Here is a 27,274-nt window from a genome sequence, read left to right as displayed (position 1 = left end):
GCATCACCTTCCCAAAATCCTGGCTTTGGTAATGTACACAGCAATAGGATAATGGTGGGCAGGAGCTGACTAGGGAGAAGGGACATGAAGAAAAAACCTTTTCAGGCCAAGCCAAATGTGCCAAAGCTTGATTTGCATGTTAAAATGTTTAGCCCTCCCTGGGCCTAGGAGAAGGCCAACTACCGCTTATGTGGGCAACGCTGGTGTAATGGGTATGGCATCCAATGAGGCTTCAGCCACAGCTGTCATAAGTAGAATTCTTTTCTTTTTGTGTGTCTTCTAGCCACAGGGCATTTAACATAGGAACATTTTGTTAAAATGTTAGTAGCATCTTGCTTATATATAGTTAATCAATTAAATATTTCTAGTGAATAGAAAAAAACAAACAGAATAATTCTTGTAACCACAACCTATTTATCTAGTGTCCAGTGGTAATAAGTAGCTGTTCATATCTTCGCAGTGTTGATGCACCTTGGCAGCCTATCCCCTACAGTGAATACATGTGTTGTTGTGACCTTTTACCTTTTTCATTAAGGCCCATAAAAATCTCAAAGACTTGGCTAGCAAGAAAGGAAATATCCTTGAAAGCCATTTTATTTTCTACTTACGGATGTTGCCTTAAGAATATGAACAGTGCAGACTCTGAAAGATTTGGGGCCAATCCTTGCAATATCTTTGGTTTGCTGGTTGTGAAGAGGACTATGGAGAGATCACTGTAGAAAGGCAAGTCAGATGAAGAGCTAAGGGACATGAAATTAATTATGGCTCATGCCCTTAGTCACCTGTTAAGGAGAAAGAGATGAGTACTAAGAATGTCTTGATGTATTTAGTCATGGCAGCTTAGATGTATCGGACCCTCAACTGGCTACTTTATGCTCATGAGCACAAAGAATATAGCGAGCCCCAAAGTACTGGAGATGTGTAGACCCATACTGAAATTCATTCATCAATCAAAAGTGTGCCAATTTTACTGCATGGTGCATGGCAGAGGGGTAGGAAGCAACTGTTCAAAAGAGTCACAAATCCTATTCTTTCTCAAGAGTGAGATCCAGACTTCCATTGATTACTTGGGTAGGCAGGCCAGACAAATAAGCACATGATGGCAGCAGCTAGTTTGTCTGATGTTAGAAATTATACCCAGCTTCCTAGCAGCTGTTTCTGATTATATACAATTTTACAGAGCGGGGATGTTAGGAGGCTTGTTTGGTTTTTACTTTTCTTTTTATCTTGCTCTGACTTTTGATGAGCTGTGTCCTTTTATAGCCTATGACCCATGACTGACACACAGTAGCCAGCAAAAAAGGGCTTTCCCTATGTTCATTTTTCAGCTTGTATTAATGAAGACCTCACACAGCTTCTTTGTTGGCAGGATTGCCAACAGAACAACAAAGATCGCTGCCAAGTTTCTAAGTGTCTTGACAGAAAATTATTTTTTACCTTTTGTTTTCTTCCTTCATTGATGCCAATAGACTCAATACTGCCCCCTCCTATGTATTGTATCATGTCTTCGTGGGCCACGTCTTCACATTCCTGCTTTCACTCCATGGAGATGGGAAATTGAGATGAACTTGACCCACTGATTTGTGTTCCTCCTTTTTTTAGAATGGAATCTCTCTTGTGATCAGATCTTTACGTGGTTTTAAACTTAGAAAAAGATATAATTTTACAAAGATTTGCATTGTATGTAACCAATATGCCATCAAAATGTGCAACATATCAGTAAATGGAAGAACTGCAAGAATAGAAGGCTTCTCTCCAGACCAAAACTGGACTATCTTATAGGGCTATGCGAAGCTTTAGTCCTTGATTCAATTTGGTTGAGATTCCGCCCAGTTTGGTGGCCGAGTCTCCGAATCTGAATTGAATCAGAGGACAGTTTAAGCTCTCCGAATTGAATTGGAATCCTCTGAATTGATTCAGGGAGATTCAGAAAGATTCAGCGATTTGGACACAGACACAGCTTTAAATGTTTTTTCTACATACCTCAAGGTACCAGGCAGCTCGTGAATGCTGTGATACTGGGGCACATGGAGTGTCCCACAGGAGTGTGGGGGGCTCCCCAGCACGCTTGGCAGCAGACCCAGAAGTGGACCAGAAGCACTTCCAGTCCATTTCCGGGTCTGCCAGACAGCATGCGGGGGGCCCTCCTGGGTCTGGGGGGACACCAGGCCCCCCCCCATAACCGATCACCGAGCCAGGGGTGGGGGGGTGGGGCCCAGCACACTCTCCGGAGGACCCGTAAGTGGACCGGAAGTACTTCTGGTCCACTTCCAGTTTCACCGCCAAGAACGCAGAGGCCCCACCCGTGCTTCTGTGTGATGCTCCATCCACCGCATTATCTCAGTGTTCACGAGCCATACCCAGTACCTTGAGGTATGTAGAAAAAACATTTAAAGCTGTGTCTATGTCCGAATCACTGATTCTCCGAATCAGCATCAAATATTCAGATTCAGATTTGGCTGAATCGAATTGGGGACAGTGATCTGAATCAACGAATCAAATCACTGTCCCCAATTAGGGCTGAATCCAAATCAGATGGGGACCATTTTGCACACCTCTATCTTACTCTCTTCTTTTTCCCTGCAATACTTTATCTTGCCCCTTCCACTCTGTCTTGTTCAAGCATCTGTTGTTCAGCAGATCTGCCTGTCTTAGCACCATTAATTCTTTCTGGCTTACTGTTGCATATTGTTTGTTACTTTGCCTGCTAATGACTCTGTTACTGTTTGGGACGTTAATTTCTCCTGTTGTATTGACCCCAAACCTTGATACCTTATTTCTTGCCCCTTTCTATGCCTTTTGTCATCTATAACTTTCTGACTTTCTAGGCAGAAGATGGGGCAGGGTGGCATCTAACTCATTCAGAGAGGCATGAGCTTTTAAAGGCTATACCTTTGACAAAAGCTTTTCTTTCTTTTCCACTTAATTGTGCCTTCCAAGCTTGACATGTCCTTTATTGAAGCTGCTGCAAATAGTAGTCACCTTCCAATTAAACTAAACTAGGGAGCAATTTAATGCTCTTCTGGTTAGTGATAATTGAAATAGTGGAAAATCACTGCTCAAGGATAAAACCGCATACATGCCTGAGCCATACAGTTGCATAGGTCTAATAGCAAAGGCAAGGAAGACAGCAAGGAAATCCCAGAAATATCTAAAGGAACACTTTTAGCATAACTCTGAGAAGAATCTGAGAAGCGAGGTTTTGGATAGAATATTGGATGGAAAGTAGCTTGCAATTACGAGCACGTGTGTGCACACAAAATGTTTCCTGGCGTTTGTTTTTTATTCTTGCTATAGATTGCATCAAGTAGATACTTGATTTGCCTATTAATCTTTCCCAATGTAGACAACCTGTAAGAGCTGTGTGGGTCAAAGTGGTAGCATTAGCTACAGAACAGGCATCTTCCTGCTTTTGAAAACTCTGACCCCAGCAGAATGATGAAATAGACTCATTATGGCAACATGGAAAAACTACATGCCCCATAATTCCTAGGTTCTGAGGGCTGGGGCCAGAAATGCTTTCAGTCCTTTCAAGTGACTGTAACTGGGAAACGAAGAAAGAAAAACACTTGCTATGAAATGGACACTGAATGTTTCTTTGCAGAGGTAAAAGTGATTAGCTCCCTTTTTAAAATGTATAAGTATATATAAATAATTATGTATTTTGCAAAAAGTAAAAGGGCTTTTCTGGATTTTTTTTCTTTCTATGGGATAAACTTCTTTGAATAAAGTATGCATGGAAAAAATAATGGACAGAAACTGGTGCTTCAGTGCAACTCACGTTTCAGAAAATATTTAAACTGGTTAATTGGGGGGGGGGGGCTGTCTTTTGTACACCAGAAGTTAGTAGTAATGGGTTGCTAATTGTTTAACAGCATCTGCTTACAGGCTGTAAGACTAACCATGTTTTAAAACAATCTTGGAAATTATTGTATTGATTTGTGCTATATGTTTTGTACTAACTTCCTTACCACAGCTCAGTATAGTCGTTTGGTTCTGTCTTTCAGATGGATATGTCTCCCTTTCTTGTTTCTCTGCAGTGAAATCTACTTCCTTTATTCCTTTTTGTAAAAGATGTGGTCGCTCAAGTCTTACAATTGTGAGCAATGTGGAAATGATTTCATCAGCCGTACAGCCTTGAGGTATCATTTCCAAGCTAAGCACCTTGGAAAAATTAGTTGTGAAAAATGTGGTAAAGAAGTTTTAAAAGAGATGCTTCAGAATCATGAAGAGGTGAGGTTGTTTGGCCCTGATTCTTTTTTCTCCTAGCACACATTTCATTCATTTCCTATCTCTTTCCTTTTGCATATATTAACTTTTGAATTAAAGTTTATATTGGAACTGAGAGTACATCTTACAAAAGAAATATATATGTTTAAATACATATGAAACCTGAAAGTTTGACTGTACTATAGAAATAAAAATTTGTGTTAGTAGACTGATTGAGAAAATAACTGAAGAGTATTCTTTTATTATTATTGTGGACTCAGGACGTGCAAAGGATACTCTAGTTTTTGTAAGTCCTCTTCTGGATGTTGTACTTGTATCACTCCAAAGTCAAACATTATGGTGATTTAGTTTGAAGCATTAGCATAGATGAACTGTAGCACACATGGATAGGAAACTCTATCACACTTCATATAAAAACTATAAAGGAAGTTGAAGAAAACTTCTTGGCCTAATGAAAGTTCTGTCAGAATCAGACTTGACAGAAGAATCTTTACTCTGGCATTTATGGGAACTCTTACAGGAAAAAATGTACAGTATGTTTTTTGTTAGAAGACACTTAGAAAATAACTATTTTATTGTTTATCCCTTACCTGCCATTAGCTCCTTTGAATCTTTATTCATCTGATTTGTCAAGTTTCCAAAAATGGAATGCAGCTCTATGTTCTAGACCAACTGACTGCATCTCTCCACCAAGAAAGTGTTGCTTTTATTTACTGTAGTCACTATTAAAAAGTCAACATTCAGCTTGCCTCTTAATCATTGCCTCTTGCATATTTCCTGGATCATCACAGTTGCATCATCACTCCAATACTATTGAAGCTATTGCTGTTTTATTATTACTGCTATCAGTAATCCTTTGCAGGCGCATCTACATGTGCAATTGACATACAGCAATAAACTCTGGCATACTGCGTCCAAGTTTATTTCTCCCAGGCCCCATGTTCAAACATGCAAATACCACAGGGGAAACCTATAGTATCACAAATATCTCAGTATAGCAGCCTCGCACATGGACCTAATATAAATACTTTGTAAGGCATCTCAGGAATCCCTTGAGATGAATGTGACCCATAAAGCTATATTTAATAATCCTGAGAAACCCAGAAAAAAATCTCTTTTTGCTTGTACACACTGATGTTCTTATTGACTATTACATCCAGTATAAGCTTTTATTTATGTTTGTCTGTCACTTGGTCTCTCATTCTATGTGTTTAATAGCTTTAGCGTATACTTGCTAGAGAACAAAGTTACATTAAAATATCTTTGAAAGTAAACCACCACAAAGAAGATAAGAATAGTACTTTCATGTTCTTAAAACCACATGTGGATTCAGTCTCTTTTCTCTGAAGAAGTTCATTTATTAAAGTAGTCTAATTAAATGTTGAGAGCATGCTCATGATGATGTATTTTGAGTTCCAAGCAATTTTTATATAACGAATGTCCATAATTTATTTACTGATAAAAGAGGTATTTGGAGAATTCTGTTAAAGGATGGAACTAATTCCTAATTTTATTGAAAATTGTAGCAAGCTCCAAGATAGTATTTAAAATGAAGTTATTGAAACTATTGCTAGAGGCAAGGATTCAGGTGTATGATACCTAAAAGATCATCTAAGTCCATCCCAAACATAGAGTTACCCCAATAAAAGATGTCACCCACAAAAATCCTTGCCTCTTGCATATTTCCTGGATCATCACAGTTGCATCTTCAGTCTGGTACTATTGAAGCTATTGCTGTTTTATTATTACTACTATCAGTAATCCTCTGCCAGCATGTCTACATGTGCAATTAACCTGCAGCAATAAACTCTGACATATTGCGTCCAAAATTATTTCTCCCAGGCACTGTGTTTGAACATACACCCTGGACTGCAACATGTTGAGCTGGGTCGAAGCAACCCTGGAAGGCAGGGGAGCAGGGAGGGTCAACCCCCCATCCTGGGGCTGCTCCGACCTAGCTCAGTGTGCTACGAAGAGGCTGCTGGGCCACAAGGATGATAGAGTATGGGGCTAGCCAGCAGGCAGCCACTGCACTGAAGCACCCTTGTGCCCCAGTCAGCACTGTCAGTGTCTACACATGGGGTGCTGTGCAGTAAATAACTCTGCCATAGGATAGTACTTGTATTAAAGTACAAGTATTTGTATTCAGTACAGGTACTACTATTAGTACTTGTACTAAATACAAGTACTATCTTACGGTGGAGTTTATTTGTTTACTGCAGCCTAATAGGATCACATGAGTAGAGGCAGAGACTTTACTGCAGAGCTAATTAGGCAGCTCTGCAATTAATGTCTCATGTAGATGCGCCCCGTGTGCTTTCTATAGTCTCCTGTCTACCCTCCCTCTTCATGCTGTGCTTTAAAATGAAAATTTTGCCTTGAATGTGCTCCTGAAGGTACTTCCAACTCAGTGTACATCTTTGCTACATCTTTGCTTTAACCGGTGAACCATGAAAGGACAACCAGTGAGAAACCAGTGTGTTGCTGGGATGTGCCTCAGAAAAGGGAAGCAAAATTTGTGGCCAGAGAGGTGTCAACCTCCTGTAGGATGTGCCGAAGGCAGTTTGGAACAATCCACAGTAGAGAGCACCATGAGGAACAAGATCATCATTTCACAGCCAGCAAAAAAGGTACCACTGTTGCTCAGAACAAGCAGACTGTTCTGTTGTACAGATAGCCATCTGAGTAGGGCACTGACGAATAAGCCTCAAACTCTTCCTTTAAAGAGACCTTTCCCATAATAATTCTTTTGTCTTGACTGCTCATCAACTTAAATCAGCTTCTTTTTTGACAGACTCAGTTTGATGGGGGAGTTGCCTGTTTTCTATGTGAGGTAGAGTCAGTAGGAATTAAAGTTCTCAACATGTCTTCTGATCAGATAGTCTGCCATTAGTGATTTCATAAGAAAGCGATTAGGAATAATCCTCCTGGTGATGATCATAATTGCAGTATTATTTTTGGTGGTGTCTGGATAAGTTATGAAATATAATACTATTTGTTTTGAGAATGTCTAAAGGGATAGGCACAGATATTTTTGTATAAACAAAGGGATATTAAGACCAATGTTCCAGAAGTAAATACATTTATACAAAAGTATGAAAAAAGTATATTGAAAATCTACATCTTTGTTAGTTTATGTTCATTGATGAGATTGCGTTTGGACCCGTCTTCCCTCTTCTAACTTGCTTGTTGTTTTAAGCACTGACTGGGGTATAGGCAAGAAATAACTTGTGTATTAAGTTCATAATCCATGGTTTGTACTTCTCTGGTTTATGAAAGTTCATTTGGAGTTCTTTATTTCGTGTTTGGTCAAGTTGTTGACATTCTTTACATACTTGCAGAGAGTTCATATGTGAGGTTTTAATTTAAAGCCTTTTAAAAAAACTGAATAGATGAGCTTGCCTAAGATACCATCAGAAAAGACACCCTACAGTTTAGAACATTTTGGGCATAAAGGCTGTAGCCATATTAAATAAATAACCACCATACAGTAATGAAGCATAACTTGGTATTTTTAAAGGGTGTCTATAGCCAGTTACCATGACCACAAACTGCTCTTTGATCTCTAATTTTTTTTTACCTCAAGGTTATAGAATAGCTATATGTGTATGTGGGCTCATAATATATCAGCGGTTCCCAACCTTAGGTCGCGACCCAAATGAGGGTCATGGGGGCAATGCCAGCGGCGCCACACACAAAAGATGAGTCGTGCCGTGTGCTGGGAGCTCCCTCGCCCCTGCCCCCGGGCAGCCACCACAGCCGCTACTGCACTCCGCTTCCAGTGGTGGGTCACGGCAAAAAAAGGTTGGGAACCACTGTAATATGTGTATCAGGTTATTCCATTTTATCCTGTGCAAATGGGTTCCTAAACATCTTTGAGGGAGCAAACATCGAGTGCAAGGGGTTCCAGGGTCTGAACACACTTGTGCAAATAAGCAAAACATTCAAGAAGTGTGCTGTGTTCAGCAGGCCATCTTCATGTCTCCCAGCCTACTATAAGAAGTAACTAAACAATTCAAAGGCTGCATTGGAAAGTAAATGCCTCCTAGGTCTGGCCAAATCAAAATGCTTAACCCCCTTAAATCAGAAGCAGTAAGATGAATCAGTAAGAAATAAAAACCTGATTTATTGCACAAGCATGTGATTAAAAACTGAAACTTTACAAATCTGATCCATGTGTAATTGATCATGTGTTGCCATGAATAGGCCAGCTAACGAATATGCAAGCTTGTACAGGAGACTTTCTTAGCATCTCCCCACAGGAGATAAATTCAACTTAATTTGAAAAAGTGATATGAGAGACCAAGAAATGAGAGATTCTTTCTAGTAAATATTAATGATCAAACTTTAATTTTTTTTCCCTACAGCTCAAATGTCCACTGGGTTTTCACCTGGGAACATCTTGGAGTATAGAACTCCACAAGAATTACAAGCATTTGTGCAAGAAAAGCTTCGACCTATCTCAGGCCCTGTGAGCCTTGCCTGTGCTGTAGAAATAGAGGCAATTATTAGTGTGATCAAGGAATACTTCCCATTGCCAGTAGCTCGTCTAATCAAGGTAACCATTTTTGGGCTCTAAGAGCATTTATAGATGTGATCTGGGACGTGGGGGAGGTGCTTTAACCAGTTGTCTGCGCTAGTTAACATGCCCGAGATTCACATGCATCAGTGTCTCCGCACTGAAAAATGGCGACGGGTGCTTTGAACTAAAGCTCATTGAATGAGTTTTAGTTTAAAGCACCTTACCACCATTTTTCAGTATGGGAATGCTAATACAGGTGAAGCTGGAGGCTGCTGGAGCATGTTAATTTCTGCTCTCCAGCAGACGCGATTAATCGATTTACAGCACATTGGAGCAGCCTCGCTGCACATCTATGAGAGTCCTAAGAGAAGAAATAATAGTAGTTTCTTCTCTTGTTCCATTGCAGCCTGTATAAATGTGTCTCATAAGCTCATCTTGCATTGGCAGAGTCCAGTGAGAGAAAGTTTATAAATGCTGAACTTCCTCATGGTTTAGATTTAAGGACTAACCCTGAGCATTATTTGAATTTTCTGTATTTTGCTAGGGTTTGATCTTTCTGTAGAAGACTAGTACTGAAAGACAGAATTCACAAGTTGCTTGTCTCTGAAGTGCATCTAGCATGTTATGTCTTCTCCCTGATAATTGCAGTGGCTCTTTTAGAGCATCTGTTTAATTGGACAAATTTGTTTTCATACTATTTTATATAAGGCATATTGCTGGCCCATTTAATGTTCTGGAAACTGCTGAAATGACTTCCATAGAGACTGAAGCCCATTATATCCCTGCAGGACTGGTATAGCACAGACAGAACCTGTACCAGCTTCCTCAGCCCAACACCCCTCTGTTCTGGTATGCAGAGGCCATTTCTGGCAGGGCAGGGAAGAGGACATACAGCCGTCATGCCTGTTCCACCCAAAGCTTCTCTTCTAGTATTAGTGGTGATTTTTGACACAGGCATCTGCATATTAAGAAATGGACTTAGTTTGTCTACGAATTATAGACAACTTTTAGTGGCAGAAGGGCCAATCTACTGTTATAAAAATGCTCATTCAATACCAAATGCAAAAGGACAAGTTCATTGCATTGAGTTAAGGTTTGCTTAGTTGGACTTCTTATACTTCACTGCAGGGTTTGTAGTGAGGAATAAATCTCAAGCATAAATCTATGTCTTCATGGATAGATATGTCTCCTTTAAAATATATTTGATAAAAACAGGAGAAGATATTTGTCATACAGGATGCAGTTTTATTGGGTAGCAAGTTGAATAGTGACTAAGAAGCACCTCTGTTAGAAAATTAAATATATTTGATACCCAATTTCATCAAGGCTCTGGCTGTCTCTTCCTACTCTTAATGGCAGCTCAGCATAACTGGAGACTATAAATAAGGCCACACCATATTAAAAACCCCACCCAGCAAGCCATGATGTGGTCTTGCAATGTGGGGATTGAACCCAATCCCTCTATCCCTAAGGTAGAAACAGACAATGGTGCTTTAAACTCTGTTAATAACCCAAAGCTATTTAGAAAGACCTCTGCATGGGGCCCAAATTCCATTACACTTTTGTAACATGAGGCAATAAACTGCTTTCATGTAGCTGGGCACGAGAAGTTAAAGGGCATCCAAAGCCTGGTTAGCCAGCAAAAGGGAAATGTTTTGTCAAGAGGGGAAAATATTAGTCATCTTTCTGGCAATCTCTTATGTTACAGGGAGGCTCGTATATAAAAGGAACGGATACTCAAGTCTGGTCAGATGTTGATATAGTGCTATTTAGTGAAGCCTTTGAAAATCTGGAGGACTGCAAAAAGAAATTGCCAGAAGTTATAGATGATTTAGGAAAAAGACTGAAGAAGTCTTCATGGGCCAGCAGGTTTGAATCAAAATGGTTGGGTATAGTCTCTGTATCAGGAATTTTTCTTATGCTGGATGTCACACTGCCATCTCAGGATGAGCTTTACAGGTCTGCCTACTCCGCAGCAGTAAAATCACAACATAATAGCCAAAATAGAAAACTGGCACAAGATAAAGCTGTGCTTCTCAATAAAGCCATAGCTAAAATCCCCATTAAAGACTTAAATGGTATCTTGTCAGAACCATCATGATTCCCCTTTTCTCCCACCTGCACCCTTCACTCTCTCACTTTATAGTGTGATGGTAGACAACTGAGCTGGACTCAACACATATTGCTTTTCAATACTGGGAAGTATTGCCCTTCCCCCCACTTTGTTGACTACTCATGGGCAAAGTAAGCTCTATTCAAGGTAGAAACAAATACCCAAGAATCTTTTTTTTTAGCTTTTGCCTTATTGTGATCCCTGGTGATCCATAAGGACAACTCCTGAAGGCAGCAGACCTAGGGTTAAGGGGAATCCTGTGTCTCCTAGCCAGGAAAAGAATGTGTTGTGGAAATACGATCTCTAGGCTCTGGGTTTCTGGAAGTAAAGCATGAAAAGCAAAGGGTGCGCCCTCATGAATTTTCCTCCAGTGGCAATCCAGCCTAATTCGAAATAAAACCTGTTAAGGATCCTGTCTTTCTTGGCCAGTTTGGTTCACTTCTCATCTTCTAATCTTATTTAACCCTGTTCCATTCTGGAAACTACAAAAATATTCCTTTTGAGTAACAGATTATGAAATTGCAGATAGATCTCCTCCAAACTTGGAATTACTGCTCCTCGGGACTTTTCTGTGTTCAGGAAAGTGGTTTCATTCCAATTAGAAAAAAAAAATCATGAGGAACAGAAATTCTGTAGAGTTTGTTTTGGAAATAATAACACTTGGCTCAGGTTAACTGTTTGTCTGTCTCAATTTTTTTCTCACAGTTTCCAAGACATTTTCTAAATATAGCGTGGTTTCATTTTTGTTACTATTTTTCTGCTTTCGTATCTTCATCGTATTGCTTTGATTCTTCCTATTGGGCATATATTGTATTCCATTATCTTCTTTCATTTATTCTGTTTATATAAATGCACATTAATTTACTTGGGTTTTTTTATACTTCATTTCTTCTTTCTCCACCCAACATTTTCCCCTTGTTTCAGTCTCTTTCTCTTTACTCATTCACTCAAATATTTTGCCTTTTCTCCTTTTCAACTCTTTCTCCTTTCTTTTGCATGTATGTGTTTTTTTTCATGTGCATTAAGAGAGACTTTCCAGTCATTTATCTACATCCACAATTCTATATAGCTGAACCCTTACCTACTACCTCCCCTCCATATTATGGTTAAGTAATGTTTTATTAAAAATGCTTATGTTAGGATAACGATGAAGAAAAGGACCCAGTTCTCCTTACGATTTAATTTCAAGCGCTATAAGAATCTCCACAGTCACTCATTTGATATCATGCCCTGTTATGAAATGCTGGGGCCTGCGCCATCAACAGGTAGGTGTTCAATGAAACTTGTTTTAGGACTACCTCAGTCTTGACAGCTACAGTATTTGGTTTTGAGGGACATAATCTTTTTGCCTTGCCACATACTAATTATAGTAAATCTCTTTGATTCCATATTGATATGATATGATATGATGCACCTATCCATCCCCAGAAAACACACTCACATAGGGCAGAGGTATTGCCGTACTTAAACAGCCTCTTGTATATGGTGTACTTAGCTGCAAGTTTATGAGATTTCTTTTAACTGATGTCATACCATACTATATGTGACATACTATACTATACCATACTATACTAATTTCATACCATTCTATTTATGTGATATCTCTTTTTGACAACTTCCATGTGTGAAAACCATTAATCTTGACTTAGTGCAAAAGGTTTGATTTTGATACAGAGTAATTCCTCACAGTGATGGCTGTCACATATATAAATCAGGTTCTTATGCAAACAAGTAGATAGTTCTACAGCTGACTGCATAAACATTAGCTGTACAAAGTCAGAAAAATGATGTATGCACCAGGCACTCATTTTGCCACTCATGCGTGTATTGAAAGATTTTGGCTTAAGTTGGTTAAAAAAAGGTACATTTATGATTTTCTGTTTTGTAGACAGATTATGCAATGATTTAAAATGACAGAAAAATCAGATTATAACTCAGTAGAAAGTATTATTTTAACCCCATATATGCAGGTACATAATTGCTGTCAATCAAAGGCAATATATTAAGCAGTTTTGCAATATGTTTAGGTGAACAAAGCAGCTTTAGCATAATCCTCGTACATAAAAGATTAGATTGGTTAAACATAATATTTTTTAAATAATGTTTCTGGGTTTAATGTGTTTTTATCTGACTTGAAGTAAATTTAATTTTATTTGGATATAGGAGAGCTCTGTTAATTTTATTGGCTTGTATGATATATGAAAGGACTTCATAGTAGGTTTTTCAGCTTCACTATTACATCTGATGAAACAAAATAGTAGGGAAGAAAGAATCATTGTGGCATTCTGTATCTCTTGGGGTTAACAGGTTTAAAATGGAGCTTTTACCACAATCTCTATCTCTGCCACGATACTGACAAAATCCAGCTGTACACGATGTCTCTGCTGCCATACCAGGTTGAGTTTATCAAGGAATGCACTGTGCAGGTGAAGGATCTGATACGCTTGGTTAAGTATTGGTTCAGGACTTCATTTGCTATGCCAACGGAACAAAATAGGTATGTACTAACAGCTGAATAATAGGTAGGCCTTTCCCTCCTTTTAACTCCCCTTTTTTAATGAACAGCAAAGTACTGTAAAACACATATGATGCACGAGATACCTATATCATGTTTCACCATGACATATTAATGACTGTTTTAAGTCCAGTCCAGACTGTGATATGATTATGCAGCATCTCGTGCCAAGATGAGGGAGGAGGAGAAAAGAAAATACTCCACAGCTATGTTAGCACCATTAATATGCAGTCTTGCGGTTCTGTTATGGTTAAGGTTATTCACTGGGATAGAAGACTCCCTATCTCTGAGACCTGTGTGACAGATTTAACAAATGCATGATTGGGATTTTTTAACACTATTTCCAAAGTCCTTTCAGCCAAACAGAATAGCTATGTGTAAAGCAAATATGGTTGACTAGGCTGAGCTTTCTAAAATATGGGACTTGTGCTGACTTCTTTTATACCAGTAATCAGAGCAATTAGTTTAGTATGTAGGAGGTATGTATATTCTGGAAGGCAAAGCAAGGGAAGGGTGACTTCTGGATCAGACCCACTGGATCTTGGGTTCAGTTGCCAAATAGTCACTAGTGTTCCTTTATGACCTGGAGCAAGCTACTTTAACTTTATTTATAAAATGAGAATATAATATAATCTTGTTTATAAAATGAGCAATGATAATATGCTCCTCTATAAGGACCTTTTGAGGATAAATTAATAAATTCACCCCAGGTTAGACTCTTTAGATTGCTCCCACTTCTGTACTTCTGTTTCCATTGACTTTCAGGTGATTCTTTGCCTTCTCTTTTTCTCCTGTTTTTTTCCAGAAATAAGTCTCTGACATCCATTTAGATTCTTTTAAAGCAGCTTAATTTTTTTCTTACTCTACAAAGCCCATTTTTATAATAGGGGTGTGCAAAGTGGGCCATATTCGATTTGGATTCGGATTCAGCCCTATTTTGGGGACAGTGATTCGATTTACTGATTTAGATCGCTGTCCTGATTTGATTCGGCCGAATCCAAATCTGAAGATTCAATTCTGATTCAGAGAATCAGCGATTCGACCATAGACACAGCTTTAAATGTTTTTTTCTACATATCTCGAGGTACCAGGCATGACTCGTGAACGCTGAGATGGTGGGGCAGATGCAGCATCCCACAGGAGCGCGGTGGGGTAGTAGGGTGGGGGGCGCCACATGCTTGCCACGGACCCGGAAATGGACCGGAAGTACTTCTGGTCCACTACTTCCAGGTCCACTACTGAGCATGAAGAGGACCCCCCTGTGCCCCTCTGGCTCGGCAATCGGCCATTGGGGGGATCCCAGGTGCCCCCCCAGACCCAGGAGACACCAGTTGCCAAGCCAGGAAGGCAGGGGGTCCCCTGTGTACTCTGCAGTGGACCCGGAAGTGGACCAGAAGTGCTTCTGATTCACTTCCAGGTTCACCACCGAGCACGTTGGGGATCCCCCCTGTGCTCCTGTGGGACGCTCCATCTGCCCCACCATCTCAGTGTTCACAAACTGCCTGGTACCTTGAGGTATGTAGAAAAAAACCATATAAAGCTGTGTCTACATCCAAATCATTGAATGTCTCCGAATCTCTTTGAATTGAATTGGAGGCTTCCAATTCCATTTAGAGTTTAATAGGTCTCCTGATTCAATTCCCATTCAGAGAATCAGCTGCTGAATCGGGCCTAATCTCCTCTGAATTGAATCAGCGACTGAAGCTTTACACAGCCCTACTTTATGATAGTTTTATATTTTTCTAAAACCCTGTATTTTTCCCCTTTCAGTCCATTTTAGTAGAGCAGTTAAATGAAGAAGTATGTAACACTATGTAATATTAAAGTAGAAGCAATTTGGTGTTCTAATTGCTGCCGATCTCCTGTTCTGAGATGTGATCCACACAAATGATCCATTTCCAAGCTTGTAATTCATTCAGAAAAATCCCAGCAATCATACTGTTTTCCAATACAATATCTAAGCATTTTATCATACCATATCACACAATATACTATGAGGGGTAAGAAGAACAACAGTCAGAGACATCTCATATGCAGGAAATAATTAATGAATGCTTAGTCACTGCATTAAATAATTTCACCAATTTCAGCACAAGTTTATGTTCCCAGAAATTCATACAAATTTAGCAGGTAATAGCAGAACTCTGACTCATAGTTAGCGACTCATAGTTATGTGGGCATATGGACTGGATTTGCTTCTGGGTTTGCAGTTGCAGGAAAAATACTATGAAGGAAGGCACATCAAGAGCCATATCACCAGCTTCCTCAAATGAAAAAGTGGGGAGGAGGGTGCTGCTGGTGATTGAGGAACTATGACCATGACCTTTTTAGTGGTTCAAGGTGTTTCCTCTGCAGCCTACTGAGACACATCTTTTATGAAGACCTCAGTGGAAATTAAGGCTGTTTTCTCCAAGAAAGCTAAATACTCTTCCTCTTTCTGCTAGTTGCCAGATCCCATGCTGGTGCAGAGAGGTACATATGACATTTTCTTGTAGTCCTGAGGGTACTGGTAGGAAATCTGGTCCCCAAGTCTTGTGTGGATCTGAGAGTAAGCTCCACATGCTGAATCAAGTGATGATACATAAGTGAAGGGTTCTGTGCATCTTGTGTGTGGTGGAGAAAGTGACCAAGAAGTGATAAGGTGAAAAAAATTGTGAATACCACAGTGCTATTTGTGTTACATTAGTAAGGGTATACAATAGATGAGCTGGCAGGTTTCTACTATCTCTGTATGCTACGTTTCACTAGAGAATGACCTTTCCTTGACATTGAGAGGAAGTGATTGTTTTGATAGTGGCGAATTCCTTGCTGTATCAAATCACTGCTCTTGCTTTGGTGGATTCAAATTCCCTTCATGTTTGCGGGAGGTAAAAGCCACTTTCATTAAATTATTTAATATTATCGTTTATCATAAATGCTTAGGAAATAATTTCCACCTAATAATTTATTTATGCTGTAATAAATGTCCCATTTATGTTGAAGATTAATCAGTTTAAAAAAAATGTATACAGAACAGTATTGTGCTTACTGTATGCATTATGATTCAGATCTGCACTCTGTTCTGCATAGTGAATAATATGAAACAACATCCTATATGAAAGATTCATAGATGTTGTTAGGGTCGGAAGGGACCTCAATAGATCATTGAGTCCGACCCCCTGCATAAGCAGGAAAGAGTGCTGGGTCTAGATGACCCCAGCTAGATGCTCATCTAACCTCCTCTTGAAGACCCCCAGGGTAGGGGAGAGCACCACCTCCCTTGGGAGCCCGTTCCAGACCTTGGCCACTCGAACTGTGAAGAAGTTCTTCCTAATGTCCAATCGAAATCTGCTCTCTGCTAGTTTGTGGCCATTATTTCTTGTAACCCCTGGGGGCGCCTTGGTGAATAAATACTCACCAATTCCCTTCTGTGCCCCCGTGATGAACTTATAGGCAGCCACAAGGTTGCCTCTCAACCTTCTCTTGCGGAGGCTGAAAAGGTCCAGTTTCTCTAGTCTCTCCTCGTAGGGCTTGGTCTGCAGGCCCTTGACCATACGAGTTGCCCTTCTCTGGACCCTTTCTAGGTTATCCGCATCCTTCTTGAAGTGTGGCGCCCAGGATTGCACGCAGTACTCCAACTGCGGTCTGACCAGCGCCCGATAGAGGGGAAGTATCACCTCCTTGGACCTATTCGTCATGCATCTGCTGATGCACGATAAAGTGCCATTGGCTTTTTTGATGGCTTTGTCACACTGCCAGCTCATGTTCATCTTGGAGTCCACTAGAAGATCCCTTTCCACCTCTGTGCCACCCAGCAGGTCATTCCCTAGGCTGTAGGTGTGCTGGACATTTTTCCTCCCTAAGTGCAGCACTTTGCATTTCTCCTTGTTGAACTGCATCCTGTTGTTTTCTCCCCACTTGTCCAACCTATCCAGGTCTGCCTGCAGCTGTTCCCTGCCCTCCGGTGTGTCCATATCTCCCCATAGCTTTGTGTCATCTGCAAACTTGGACAGAGTACATTTCACTCCCTCGTCCAAGTCACTGATGAAGACATTAAAGAGTATCGGTCCAAGGGCCGAGCCCTGCGGGACCCCACTGCCCACACTCTTCCAGGTCGAGACCGACCCATCCACCACGACTCTCTGGGTGCGACCCTCTAGCCAATTCGCCACCCACCGGACTGTGTAGTCATCCATGTCACAGCCTCTTAACTCGTTCACCAGTATGGGGTGGGATACCGTATCGAAGACCTTCCTGAAGTCTAAGTATACGACATCCACCCCTCCTCCTGTGTCCAGGCGTTTCGTAACCTGGTCATAGAAGGAGACTAGATTGGTCAGGCATGATCTGCCCGCCGCAAACCCGTGCTGGTTTCCCCTCAGCATAATTTGCCCTGCTGGGTTCTCACAAATGTGAGCCTTGATAATTTTTTCAAAGACTTTACCAAGGATGGAGGTGAGACTGACTGGCCTATAGTTGCCCGGGTCCTCCTTCCTCCCCTTTTTGAAAATGGGGACCACGTTAGCCCTTTTCCAGTCCTCCGGGACTTGGCCTGTGCGCCACGAGCGTTCAAATATTCCCGCCAGTGGCTCTGCAATGATGTCGGCCAGTGCCTTCAGCACCCTCGGATGGAGCTCATCCGGGCCTGCCGACTTAAAGGCATCCAGTTCTTCCAAGTGACTCTGCACCATCTCAGGGTCTACGCATGGAAGTCTGGCGCCTTGCTGCTGCCTCTCTACAACCCCAGTGAGAGACTTGTCGTGCCCCTCACTTAGGAACACTGAGGCAAAGAACTCATTGAGGAGTACAGCCTTGTCCCCCCTGTCCGTCACCAGTTGTTTCTGCTCATTTAGCAGGGGTCCTATTCCTCCCTGGGCCTTTCTTTTACTCCCTATATATCTAAAAAACAATTTCTTGTTGTCTTTTACTTGGGTTGCCATCCTCAGCTCCATGGTAGCTTTGGCCCGTCTAACTGCCTCCCTACAAGCACGAGCAGAGGAGGTATATTCATCTTTGGTGATCTCTCCCTGTTTCCACTTTTTATGTGCTCCCCTTTTGTCCCTTAGGCTGCCCTGGATTTCTCTGGTCGGCCATGGAAGCCTCCTGGCCCCTTTCCCTCTTTTTCCTCGCTTGGGGATCGTCTTGCTTTGTGCCCGAAGGATTGTTTCCTTAAGGCACAGCCACCCTTCTTGGGCTTCCATCTCTTCAAAACTCCTACTCTGCAGTGCGTCCTTGACTAATCGCCTGAGTTCATTGAGATCAGCTTTCCTAAAGTCTAGCACTTTCACCCTACTAGTTACCTTACCCGCTTGACGTCTTATGTTGTATTCTATTATTAGGTGATCACTGTCTCCCAAATGGCTACCGATCTGGAGGTCCCCTACCATGTCATCCCCTGTTGCCAATACCAGATCCAGTATGGCATTCCCCCTAGTGGGATCATGTACCTCTTGTGTCAGGTGGAGGTCCTGTACACAGGTTAGAAACCTGCGTGAGCGGTGGGACTTTGCTGTCTGCGTCTCCCAGCAGATGTCCGGGTAGTTTAGGTCCCCCATGATTACCGCCTCTTTAGCTTTTATGGTCTCCGAGAGTTGCTTCAGGAGCCCTGCATCTATTTCTTCCCCTTGGTGTGGGGGTCTGTAGCAGACCCCTACCACCAAATCCCTTTCTCCTTGTCCCCCATGTAGCCTAACCCACAACCCTTCTACTTCCTCAACCTTGGATTCTGTCTTGATGAGGGTTGATGTATATTGCTCACTGACATAAAGTGCAACCCCCCCCCCCCTTTCTTCCCCAACCTGTCCTTTCTGTACAATCTATAGCCCTCAATATGTACCGCCCAGTCGTGGGATGAATCCCACCAGGTTTCTGTTAGCCCCACTAAGTCATAGGTGTTTAGTGCAAGCAGGAGCGCTAGTTCATCCTGCTTGTTCCCCATGCTCCTAGCATTAGTATATAGGCACTTGAGCCCTGCGACTGGCGCCTTTGCTGCCCCCCCCGCTCCGAGTCCCAAGGGGCCCATTGTTTCTTACCTTCTTGTTTCTTACCTGTTCTGTAGTGCTGGCCTCCCCATGGCTTTCAGGTTCCCAATGTTCTCCTTCTTCAGGCTGGTCTGTCCTTGTGGGTGCCACATGGTTTTGGTGGTCCACAGCTTCCCCTGCCCTCGTACTTCCCTCCCCCCGACGAGCCTAGTTTAAAGCCCACCGGAGGAGATCCGCCAACCTAGAAGAAAACACAAGCTTATCTTTGGGGGACAGGTGAAGCCCATCCCAGCTGAGCATGTCCCTCGTTGTGATGTGCGGGTCATTGTCCAGCACTCACTAAGTCTACCACCCACTGGGAAATTAACCCTCTCATTAAAAAGTATACACAATGCCTAGATCCATTGGGATATCAAAAAAAGTTCCATTTAAATCAGTAAGACTCTTTCCCTCATTTTCATTAGGTTCATTAAGTTTCAGATGATGTCCTTTGTCATGAACTCATAGTATTTTGAAGTGTTTGTGGAATATCTTGCAGGTTTTCTCAAATCCATTTTACTAGTATGGTGTGTGGTCTCTATGCATAGGTAGTGCCAAGCTGTATCATAGATAGTGCTTAGCATCATTATGCTTACGTGTATTAAGGTGGCAGCAAGGGTTTAAGGTGGTATGTGAAGGTAGGAGAGATTGACTGTAGGACCATGTGTGGGGACTGGACTTGCGCCACAGGACCAAAAAAGTGGAAACAGCTTCACTACCCATGAGGATATTCTACAGTGGGTGTTTTTAGGTTTTCCTTTTGGAACAGTTAAGAATCCATTGGGCCAAGGAGGACCCTCTAATCCACACAAGAATAGTCAAAAGCTTAGTTATTAGGGCCTTTACTAGTGATGTGGGAAGCCAAGATTCAAATTCTGGCTCTGTTTGGATTTTGGTCTCTCACATCACATGGGCTAATTGCTAGGCTATTCTGGGGTGTCTTTCTCTCACCAAATAATTCATCCTGGATTGAAGAAATGTTGTTGTTTAAACTGGTGTATATGCTCCAACAATTCACTTGCTTGGATTGGAATTTTCTAACAAAACAATATAAATAATTGAATCATTCTCAACCAGCTCTAATTATGGCTTTTTAGCCCCCAGGGAATTTACACTGGAGAGTATATGAAATTTCCTTTTCTTTGATATATTTTTTTATCTTTTGGAAATGTTTTAAGGAACCTGATTTTGTCATATTTGTACACTATCAAAGGGTGCCTATACACGTGCTCTGACGTGTTCTAATAAGTATATTTTAAAGCAGACTCAATTAACTGAGTCTGCTGGAGTGTTCCAATTAGATGCTCCTGTGTGCTACAGCATCCTGTATATTCAGTGTCCCGTGTTTCAAAATGGCAGCAAGGACACTAATTAAAACCTGTTAAATGAGCTTTAGTTAAAGGGCCCCATGGCCATTTTGAAATGCAGAACATTGAAATACACATGATGCTGCAGCATTTTAATTAGAGCAGCTCTGCAGGAGCACTTGTAGACACCCAAAGATGTTTAAGCATCAAAGGAGTGAGTTTCTGGAACAATCTTAAAACAAACTAGTTTTAATCTGGGCCTAAATGTTTTTATGGGAAGATTATGTGACATGGTTGCCTGTAATAGGAAGGGACTGGACTCCATAACCTCAGATGTCCCTTTTAGTCCTGGATTCCTAATTTTTCCAAGATGTCTGATTCTCCCTTTTAGGCCGTGTGTAGATGAAATGAGGGGCATGTGTGCACAACACTTTAAAGTGGGTTAAATGCTTTTGCACTGCTTTACTGGTGTTGGTGTTTGCACGTGTCAGCGGCATGCTGTGCAGTAATTCCAGTCACTGTTGCAAATTTGGTGGTATACACCTTAAATGACTTGGGCCGCAGCAAACTAAAACTCCTCCAGGGAGATTTAGTTTGCTGCCCTACAGCCGTGGAGTGAAGCACCAGGCTACCTGCAGCTCAGGGGCTCCGTAGGAAGCCTGTGCAGGCAGCCTGGCAGCAGCCCAGGAAGGCAGGCTCTGCCCAAGAAAAGCAGTGAGCCAATCTTTTTGTTTTCCCCTGGAGCCTGCCTCCTACCTGAGCTGTATGGGGGCCTGGTACTTTCCTTTGCGGCTGCAGTGCCCCCTGGGACTGTCTGAGCTGGGGGCCAATGGGGGCCGGGTGGGGGGGGGGGGGCGTCACTGCCATGGAGGGAAGCACCAGGCTCCTCCCCCCTTCTTGCCCCCGCAGCCCAGGGACTGCTCCACCTGCCAGCAGCTCGCCCTCTCCTCCCCACCACCAGAGGCAGGTAAGTTCAGGTATGTGCATAATATGGGGGTTTAAAGGGCCCTAAATTGAAGTGGTGTTTGTAAAAACCCACTGCTTCAATTTAGGGTCCCTGTTTTATCTATACATGCCCTTACAGATTAGGTTTCTTTTATAAGAAAGAATAAAACAGACCTTCCTGTTTGCCATTGAAAGGGAATGCTATATGATGCTTGTAGCAGATAATAGCAACATGAAGCATGAAGTGATTTTTGCTCCTAGTTAGTGTTTGTTTTACTTGCATTTTGTTTGTAAGAGTTTCCTGTGTTCACTTTGTAACACACTAAGTGTATATTTAGGTTTCGCAGACTTCCTTCTTGCTATGCTGTAGAGCTCATCACAGTCTACATCTGGCAGCTGGCTGGGAAACCAATATTTTTCAGCCTTGTTCAGGGCATGAGAGCTATTCTAAAACTCCTGGTCCGGTATTCTGAAATCTGCATCATTTGGTACAAACACTACAGCCCCCATTGCACAACTTTCAAAAAGGTGTTGAAGAAACAAACCAGGTAACAATATGACGAATTCTGCCATCATTTTAATATACTCATAATGCTTATATTTCTGTATAGCTGAATTTGGTTTTCTTCCTCTCAGGTTCATGGAAGGCAAAGCAAGCCTCCATTAAAACATGAAAATGTCTTTTTTAACCGGTACATGGTGCCTTCATAGTTTGTGTCAAAACAGTTTTGGGGGCACTTCCCTTAGAATTATAGTTACGGTTTCAGTATACAATGTGACATACATCTTAGAGCATGGACCACTCTCGCATATTGCTGCACAATGAAGGACAAAACCCATGTAATCAGACTGGCTGATAAGCAGATACACAGGGAAGGAAACATGCTTCCCACCTGCTCAATAGACTTCAGTAACTTAATTATAGGAAGGACATCTGAAAGAGTGAGAGAAGGCTGCTCTGCATTTTGTGAAGATTCATTTGAGACATTTAACAGTTTGGGCATGATGACTGTGAATTCTCCTTACAGGAGAATGACTTCCTTCAGAAGACCTCCTAAGAGCTATAGAATAGCTAAATGTTTGCTAAACTATCACTTCCAGTGGTAGCTAACGTCTTTGTTCCAAGTTATGGATTTTACAAATACTATGGCCAATGTCAGGAATGTCAGCAGGGATTAAGAATCCTTCAGAGTGAAGCTTCCTGTTTGTTTGTGGTGTTTTTCTTTTTCATATGCTGTTTTGATCATGCCTAGGAAGGACTATGAGGTCCTGGTCCACGACCAGGGTTCTACAGTAATACAGATCATTATTGTGCGGGTCTTGTGTGCATGTTAATTTTCAATTCTGTAATTACATGTTGTGTCTATTGATCATATTCCTTGTAGAAAACCTTTCATAAACAGAGGGGCAGATCAGTAGGGGGTGCTTTTGTGTGGTTGCACCTCTGTTTTGGCCCATGCTGTGGAAGCAGCAGCTGGGGACTTTTACTGAATCAGGTAAGAATCCATGTGCGCCCACCCGTCCCCCCCCTTCCTTCCTCATCATTCTCAGAGGCACATCCCCTTTTCCCACTCACCACTGCTGCTGTCCCCTGCTGACCCAAAGGGAGAGTGCCCCAGAGCCTCTCCAGTCAAGCTGCATGGTCCTCCTCCCTGTCTGATCTCCAGGGGTGTTCCTCACTAGACTAGGCGCACAGTTGGGGAGGAGAAACCCACTCACCACTGCCATTGTCTCCAGCTGAGCTCGGCTTCCTGTACAGTCCTACTGGAGCAGAGCAGAAGCAGCTTTGGAGCTTCTCCCACCCCTGGGTCAGCTGGGTACAGTGGCTTGGCAGGTAGGGGAGGGAAAGAAAGGAAGGGAAGGGGAGGGAGGGGGCACCAAGAAAGTGGGGCAGGATTCTTACTTGATTCAGGATTTAAAAAATGTCTCTGGCTGTGGCCTTTACAGTGTGGTCTGCCCACCCCAGTGTGTGGTGGGGAGGCTGGAAGGAGGAGTGCAGCCTCCCCTGAAGTGTTGATCACTGCTTCAGCACTCCCTTTTACAAAATCCTGGATCTGCCCTTGCATATCCATGATGCCAAAAATTTTATAATAGTTTTAATATTTATAATGGTATGAATATTGTCCTAATAATCTCATGCATCTTGACAGAATTCTTAAGTATTGAACTTCCTTTTCTGGTCTACAGTATGCATTTTAATAATTTTGTTAGCACTTGTGCTACATATTTTCTCTTCAATCAGTATTCCAGCTTTGGATAGCAGTAATTCAGAGAATGTAGTTAATTATAATCTGCAAACCAAACTACTCTATATCCCCTAGCATTTTTTCATTATTACTTCCTTAATATATTTTATCTGTTTGTAGGTACAATCTAGTTTGTACTTTTCATATAAGTGAGTTGTGTACGGTATATTCAGTATAACAGGAACTTGCACGTGTTGAAATTTGTAGAAAATGTTGTGAATGTGATATATCTGGGTCAGGCTAGATGATCTGTTCAGGTCCCTCCTGACCCTAGCTACTACGATCATGAAAGATGCTCAAGAGACGCAGTTAAAGCTGCATATGCATGTATGACTACCATTTTTTTTCTTTCATGTACTTATTAAAAATACTTGTTATTTAAATACTAGCTTGAAGAGAGAGAGAAATTGGAAAAGGTAAACAGATGATGCTATGTGATGCCAATAATGAAAATTAGTTGAGAATGAAAAGCTCAAAACTCCTCCTGCCTTAACTTCATGGCCCATGCATTATCAAATTCACTCCAAACTGTGCTTTCTTTGCTCATTGAGAGGGTAAGCAGGCCTCTTGGGAGGCTTGCTTAAGGTATAACTTCATAAAGGAAGGAGCAGGAGGATGGGGATATAAGAGCCCTTCTACACGTGCAGATAAAGGCAAGATGGGCTCGAATGTGCAATCCACGAATCATCACACATGCATGGCTAGAAGTGTGAATGTGGGATCACATATTAGATCCCATCATGACTTAGTGCCAGTGCAGGGGGGAGCCTGATCCTGGGCTCTGCCCTGCATGTGCACATGGCAGGAGACATAACGGTGAGATCGTGTATTAGATTCCATTGTACCTTATTGCTGGTGCAGAGGAAGCCTCATCCCAGGCTCCCCCTGCACTGGCAAGAAGCAGGCACTCATGGCTGGGAGCCCCATTGTGGGGTTGCTCTAAGGGTTCTCCCAGTCTGGGGGTGTGTGGCGTGCCCCTACAGCTGGAGGATTGCAGCAGCTACCGTCTCCCAGCCCTGGGACTGCGTGGGGTGCCCCTGTGGCTGAGAGATCACAGGGCAGTGCTGGGACCCAGTGTCCACAGTTGAGGGACTGTGTCCCAGCACCATGGAGTGCTGTTGGGACCCTCACCTGTGGGACTCCTAGTCTTCGCTGAGCATGGTGCACCCCTGTGGCTGAGAACCTGGTCAGTCATTGGGGCTCCCAGCCACAGGGGCAGACCTTGCTACATGTGCAAATTAAAACTGCATAGCAACCAGCTGTAGAGTTAGTACAGATTTTTGAGGTCTAATTGGAGCTTTTTATGGCATGATAGCTACTTTGCACATATAGCTGGTCTCCACAATTAACCACTTAATTATGCAATTATTGTAAAGTGTAGAAGGAACCTACATCATTGTTAAGGACACTAGTGAAGTAGAAATAGAATAGATGAGGCAAAAATCCAATGATGTCTTATTTTAGGCACCGGATATATCTTCAATTACCTTGATTTTTACAATATATTTGAAACACCAGTTTTCTTTAATTTTAAGATAAAAACAGTTACTTACTCATGATACTGGACTAACTCTGCATTGGCTATATATCTAAATCAGTACTATATTTGAGTCATACTAAATGGATCTCAGATTTGGTAGTGACATCTATATTGATTCTTATCTTTTCTTTCTCTCTCAGGCCATTTGTTTTGGATCCTGCAAACCCAACTTTTAATGTGTGTGAGAACAGCAATGCCTGGGATGAAGTGGCTCATGTAGCAAGACGGAGCCTTCTTAAGCCTCTTTTTAATGGTGTGCCAGCAAAGGAGCCCTGGCTTTTTACAAACAGCTGGTAAAAAACAGACAGGCTGACACTGTCAGTAAAAGTCCTGTCTAACAGGGCATATAATTCAAGTCTTTTAATAGAAATATTCCAATACATGGGAACATGAATAAATCAGAAAGAATGAGAGCAGGATCTTTTTTTGTCTGTCCACTAATTAAAGTAACTAATATTTTTTGTCATTGCTGTGGAATTTAACTGAATGCAATACATTATTCTATTCAGGGAATTAAATCTACTGTTGTGGTTTTATGCCTTTGTGAAGAAGGAGCTGAGAGTTGTGTTTCCTAATTCTTCTTGGAAAGGTAAAGAGTTCAAGCACTGGAGCAAAGAGGGAAACATTTTATAGCCCTCTGGCTTTTAGTTATTATAAGCTACTATAGTCCTTTCTTCCCAGGTCCCCGGGGCAGCAATGGAATGCCATAAAATGTTTGAGCATCATTTACTTAAGTGTCCCACTGAAAAAGTTCTGTGGTTGCACACTAAGATGATTTGATATCTCCATAACATCTGGCAACTCACTGTATTGCAATATATAAATACAGGGAAGATGTACAATAGTCTTTCTCTCAGTACATCATTTATTTCCAGAGAATCTTGCTAACCACATATCAGTATCTCTTGAGTTCAGTATCAAAATAAGGTATGAAATATAAAGAATAGATAAATTAGTATGCAGACTCTACCAATTGTATATTCTATGTAGGCAATAACAGTTTTAGTTTGTAATGATAGACTGTTGATGTATTGGTACAACATAAACTATTGGGCCTACGACACAAGAGTCCCCTGGGAAGATGAGCTGGAGGGAGTGCATGTTTTGCTAGAATACTAATATTGATTAGTAACAAAAGAAAAACAGGATGAAGAGTATATGACAAACATGCAAGGGATCTGATGCTCCAAAGTGCTTGAGCAGCAGGGTCAGCACTCCCAGGGTCAGGCAAAAGGTGAGGGAGAAACATGACTGAAATGGGGGGGGAAACAGAAATAGGGAAAGTAGTCATCATTTATTTCCTCTGAGTTGAATGCTGTATCCACCAGAAAGCACATTACATTATTCAGTTACTTTGCAGTAGCACAATGTGCTGTTATGCAGAATTTCATCATTTCAGTATTACTTTGGCTTTGCATAGCTGTATTGATTTCTCTATGGACGGATCATTCCGTTCCTTAGAATGAAGTAGCTGTTAGGAAAAATTAAACTTTTAACATTGAAAAAATTAAACTTTTAGCTTTGAAAAGCTTGTCAGAAGTGATCTGTCCATTTTGTGTCCAGTACAAGTGCTTATTTCCATATCCAAGAGACAAAAGTGTACATACAGTTTTTCCAATACATTGACATTCATGTTCTGCTATTTTAAATACTTTGTGGTGCTTAACCACCATATTAGGAGTAAAATAGGCAGTTAAAATAATCATCATAAATACAAAATGGAGCCTGTGTAATTTGCTGGTACTGATGCTGTGTAAGACTCATTACGCTTGCTGAATTATTGCAAACTTGAAACCCACCCTGAATAAAGGGGTTCATGTTATTAGAGGTTAATGTTTTCTTAATGAAAAGGGGATG

The 27,274-nt window shown here is 41.6% G+C and overlaps 1 protein-coding gene across 7 annotated transcripts; it reads left to right on the top strand.

Moving 5' to 3' along the window:
- The first annotated feature begins 3,464 nt into the window (after positions 1 to 3,464).
- Positions 3,465 to 26,945, top strand: LOC106737685 (2'-5'-oligoadenylate synthase 1). 7 transcript variants are annotated; one of them, XR_002089243.2, is made up of 10 exons: positions 3,465 to 3,606; positions 4,008 to 4,233; positions 6,688 to 6,860; positions 8,598 to 8,788; positions 10,461 to 10,621; positions 12,006 to 12,130; positions 13,173 to 13,362; positions 21,970 to 22,179; positions 23,017 to 23,127; positions 25,558 to 25,643. XR_002089243.2 is itself a non-coding variant. In XM_059724994.1 (9 exons), the coding sequence occupies exons 2-9, from the start codon at positions 4,226 to 4,228 to the stop codon at positions 23,048 to 23,050; spliced, it is 1,092 nt and encodes a 363-aa protein (XP_059580977.1). In that variant the 5' UTR covers positions 3,465 to 3,606; positions 4,008 to 4,225; the 3' UTR covers positions 23,051 to 25,643. The 7 variants fall into 7 exon arrangements, 6 of the variants coding, with proteins under 6 accessions (XP_059580977.1, XP_019339388.1, XP_019339381.1 ...); XM_059724994.1 differs by having other exon boundaries at positions 23,017 to 25,643; XM_019483843.2 differs by lacking the exon at positions 23,017 to 23,127 and having other exon boundaries at positions 3,481 to 3,606; positions 4,041 to 4,233; positions 25,558 to 26,945.
- Positions 26,946 to 27,274: the final 329 nt, after the last annotated feature.

The sequence above is a fragment of the Alligator mississippiensis genome, chromosome 3 (genome assembly GCF_030867095.1).
Source record: "Alligator mississippiensis isolate rAllMis1 chromosome 3, rAllMis1, whole genome shotgun sequence".
Taxonomy (NCBI): Eukaryota; Metazoa; Chordata; order Crocodylia; family Alligatoridae; genus Alligator; species Alligator mississippiensis.
Note: the sequence above shows the minus strand (reverse complement) of the source record. Positions and strands in the feature narration are given on the sequence as shown.